Here is a 4,321-nt window from a genome sequence, read left to right as displayed (position 1 = left end):
GAAGGCCAAAAGATAATCAAAGACAACAACCACCCAAGTCACAGCCTGTTTACCATGTTATCATCCAGAAGGGAGGTCAGTACAGGTACATCAAAGCTGGGACCGAGAGTCTGAAAAACAGCTTCTGTCTCAAGGCCATCAGACTGTTAAATAGCCATCCTTTGCTGGCCTCCACCCAGTACCCTACCCTGAACTTCGTCACTAGCTACCACCTGGTTACTCAACCCTACACATTAGAGGCTGCTAACCTATGTACATAGACATGGAATCACTGGTCACTTTAATAATGTTTACATACTATTTTACTCATTTCATATGTACAGTATAGTATTGTATTCTAGTCAATGCCATCCCATTCAACTATTGCTGTATATATACTATTCTATCCTACGTATTCTACAGATATACTAAATATTCGATCCACATACCGTCCATAATGTCTATACATCCCATCACATATATTTATATATATATATTTATACTTCGGACTCCGACATTGCTTGTCGTAATATTGATATGTTTCTTAATTCCATTCTTTTACATTTAGATCTGTGTATATGTCACGTTCTGACCATCGTTCGTATGTGTTTTCCTTGTTTTAGTGTTGGTCAGGACGTGAGCTGGGTGGGCATTCTATGCTGTGTGTCTGGTTTGTCTATTTCTATGTTTGGCCTGATATGGTTCTCAATCAGAGGCAGGTGTTAGTCTTTGTCTCTGATTGGGAACCATATTTAGGTAGCCTGTTTTGTATTGGGTTTTGTGGGTGATTGTTCCTGTTTCTGTGTTTGCACCAGATAGGACTGTTTAGGTTTGCACTTGTCTTGTTTTGTTTAGTCTGTTCATGTAGTCATCTTTATTAAAAACATGAATAACCACCACGCTGCATTTTGGTCCGCCTCTCTTTCACCAGAAGAAAGCCGTTACAGTAAATTGATAGATATTACTGCACTGCTGGAGCTAAGAACACAAGTATTTTGCTACACCCGCAATAGCATCTGCTAAATATGTGTATGCGACCAATAAAATGTGATTTGATTTGTAAACAAGCGTAAATGGGACCAGTAGTAGGATAAAAAGATAGATACTAATGGATATCAATAATCAATGAACAGCAACATAGGTGTGAGGGGGAGCAGTGATTGTGTAAGATACAGGTGCAATCTGTACAATGTGGACATGTAAAGTGCTTTTCATGTCTGTCTATTAAATACCTGTATTCTACCCTACTATAGTAGTCTATAATATATCATAAGGAATCATTCTCTCATATTAGGTGAGAGGCAAACGTTTGGAACCTCATCCATCATGACAATTACGACATTAAAAGCAGAAAAACAAACTTCATTGCCCCCATTAGTCTTATTAATGCTGACACATTTGATGTCTTTGTTTTTAAAGCAGAAGGCCGAGTTACACAATTGAGGAGTATCCTCCTTATTGCCCAAGACTTCAGAGCAGGTAATCTAATTTTGTAATGACCTGAATTCCTCATCTTGTGTAGCGGACAGACACTTCTGAGTGTAATAACTTGGGAGGACGAAGTTAGGGAATTCCAGCTTTTGCAAAACTAAACTCCTCCTTGGTCTGAGTGGAATATAAGAACAAGCTGCGGACCATAAACCAACACAAAACACAAGGGAGATCAAACTGCCTGACTGATTAACTAACTAAGGAGCTGAAAGGTAAGAGATAACTCTGTTATATGAGGCGGTCACAGTTTAAATGTAATAAATTATCTGTAAATATGTTAGCAATTCATATAGTAGCCTAGGTTCTCTCTCTCCATGTTTCTTTCAGTCTGTCACATCTGCAAGTATGAAGCTGCTTCTAGCTGGACTTGTTCTGACCCTTATTGTGGGGGCTCAAGCTCAGTGGTACCACTTCCCTGGTGAAGCTGCTCGAGGTCCGTTTATACACTTTAATCATTATTTCTTCATTGTTGACAGAAATAGATACACAAATCAAGAGTAACAAATCATTCAAGAGTAACTAATCATTCAAGAGCAACAATGTACTGTATTCGAGGACTCCTTTAAAGTCATTGTTGTTTCTTGAGGCTAGTGGTTTGAAATGTTGTAAAGTTCCTTGTAAGTGTCAAACTCAACATCCGTGTCCTCCTGACCCTGCAGGTGCTAGAGACATGTGGCGTGCATACGGCGACATGAAGGACGCCAACTGGAAAAACTCAGACAAGTACTTCCACGCTCGGGGCAACTATGATGCTGCCAGGAGAGGACCAGGGGGCAGGTGGGCAGCAACAGTCATCAGGTGGGTGATTCTCAAATATCTGAGAGACGCTTATAATGTGGTTCAGTTGCTCATCAAATTATCTGATCAAGAATTTATCCATTTAGTTCTTTATGCCACATTTTGTAAAATAAATCAATAATAATGTCTGGTCAGAAAAACAATTTTACCATTATTGGTTCACTGTGGTTGATGTGTGACTTATGTAATATTTCTCCTCTCTCAGTGATGGCCGGGAGATGGTTCAGGGTTCCAGTGGTCGAGGACATGAGGACTCAGCAGCTGACCAGGAGGCTAACCGCTGGGGACGTAATGGAGGGGACCCCAACCGATTCAGACCCCAAGGACTCCCCAAGAACTACTGAACCTAAAAAAAGGTGGTTACTAGCCAAACTGAAAGGACCACAAGCCAAACAACTATACTGCACTTAATTACTGCTTTTGGTTAAAAAAAAAAAAAATCTCAAAAATGATTTTGCCCAAATGTTCTGATAATAGACAGGAACATGGTACTGAAACTTAGTATACAATGTATTTCAAAAGTATTGCAAAAATAAAGTGATTATGCAACTAGAGACTGAATCTCTTTCTGTAATCAGTATGATACGACTGGGAAGGTTGGAAAGAAATGTTCAAATCCTGAAATGTATACTCAAATGATCTGGGGTTGACATTTTCTCAGCTTTCAACTGGCAACGGGTCAGCCCTTTATAACTAGTAACTGGGACATTTGGACAGTGGGTCAGTGGTACATAGTACATGTTTTTCATAGGATAGACATAGAAGAAGCTGAGAAAAACATAGGATACATAGAAGAAGCTGAGAGATTTGCAGGTGACGCAGTGATGTGAACTTTGAGGGTGCAACAACAATTCTAAGCCAATAGAGGTTGTGCATTTATTTGCCTCTGCTCATCACTAAGCTCCCTCCCTCTCGCCAACACAACACACACTGTGTCCTCCCCTTCTCACTTACAACGAATAGATGCTGGTTTAATTGACCACTGATCTACCAGGCCAATTTGTTGAGTGTAACGATATAGCAGGGAATCCTGTTATTAGCGGGGCAGGGGATGTAAGGAGGCCTGCAGGTACCGTATAGGCTTGAACAGCTGGTCCACGAGGATGGTAGGTCAGTTCATCACAAATTGCAATTATAATATTGTTATCTGCCACGTCCATTTCAGTATATTTGTTAATCATTGAGGGTCACTGATGAAATCATTGTGAAAATAGAGACATGCTCTGGAACAAAGCTGGTGCCAGGCTATCCTTATGACATCACAAGAGAAGCATGGGGAGAGAGGCCAAAGGGGAGAGGATGGATGCCCCTGCTGTTAATGAAACATGACAGTTTGAATGAGGATTCAATGCAACATACTATGCAACTCTATTGAGACCGGAGGTTAGATGAGTAGGCTATGTATAATTTAACATAGATAGATAATATGCATAACATTAGTATACAGTTAGGCTTTTGAACATAACCACTCATTATTACAGAATGCAGAATTACAGGCATACTGTAAAATATGCACAGACATACAAATGTAACACAGAGGAATTGTAACACAGAGGAATTGTAACCCAGAGGAATTGTAACCCAGAGGAATTGTAACACAGAGGAATTGTAACACAGAGGAATTGTAACCCAGAGGAATTGTAACCCAGAGGAATTGTAACCCAGAGGAATTGTAACACAGAGGAATTGTAACCCAGAGGAATTGTAACACAGAGGAATTGTAACACAGAGGAATTGTAACACAGAGGAATTGTAACACAGAGGAATTGTAACACAGAGGAAGTGTAACACAGAGGAATTGTAACCAGAGGAATTGTAACACAGAGGAATTGTAACACAGAGGAATTGTAACACAGAGGAATTGTAACCCAGAGGAATTGTAACCCAGAGGAATTGTAACCCAGAGGAATTGTAACCCAGAGGAATTGTAACACAGAGGAATTGTAACCCAGAGGAATTGTAACACAGAGGAATTGTAACACAGAGGAATTGTAACCCAGGTATATGGCTTTCCTAGGTTTTCAGTTTTTGTCACTCTTAATTTGAAAATATG

The 4,321-nt window shown here is 40.0% G+C and overlaps 1 protein-coding gene across 1 annotated transcript; it reads left to right on the top strand.

Moving 5' to 3' along the window:
- Window positions 1-1,519: 1,519 nt before the first annotated feature.
- Window positions 1,520-2,746, top strand: LOC121843327 (serum amyloid A-5 protein-like). Its single transcript, XM_042312939.1, has 4 exons — window positions 1,520-1,682; window positions 1,798-1,903; window positions 2,130-2,268; window positions 2,474-2,746. The coding sequence occupies exons 2-4, from the start codon at window positions 1,816-1,818 to the stop codon at window positions 2,610-2,612; spliced, it is 366 nt and encodes a 121-aa protein (XP_042168873.1). The 5' UTR covers window positions 1,520-1,682; window positions 1,798-1,815; the 3' UTR covers window positions 2,613-2,746.
- Window positions 2,747-4,321: the final 1,575 nt, after the last annotated feature.

Source organism: Oncorhynchus tshawytscha, unplaced genomic scaffold, assembly GCF_018296145.1.
Source record: "Oncorhynchus tshawytscha isolate Ot180627B unplaced genomic scaffold, Otsh_v2.0 Un_contig_18214_pilon_pilon, whole genome shotgun sequence".
In the NCBI taxonomy this organism is placed as follows: domain Eukaryota; kingdom Metazoa; phylum Chordata; class Actinopteri; order Salmoniformes; family Salmonidae; genus Oncorhynchus; species Oncorhynchus tshawytscha.
Note: the sequence above shows the minus strand (reverse complement) of the source record. Positions and strands in the feature narration are given on the sequence as shown.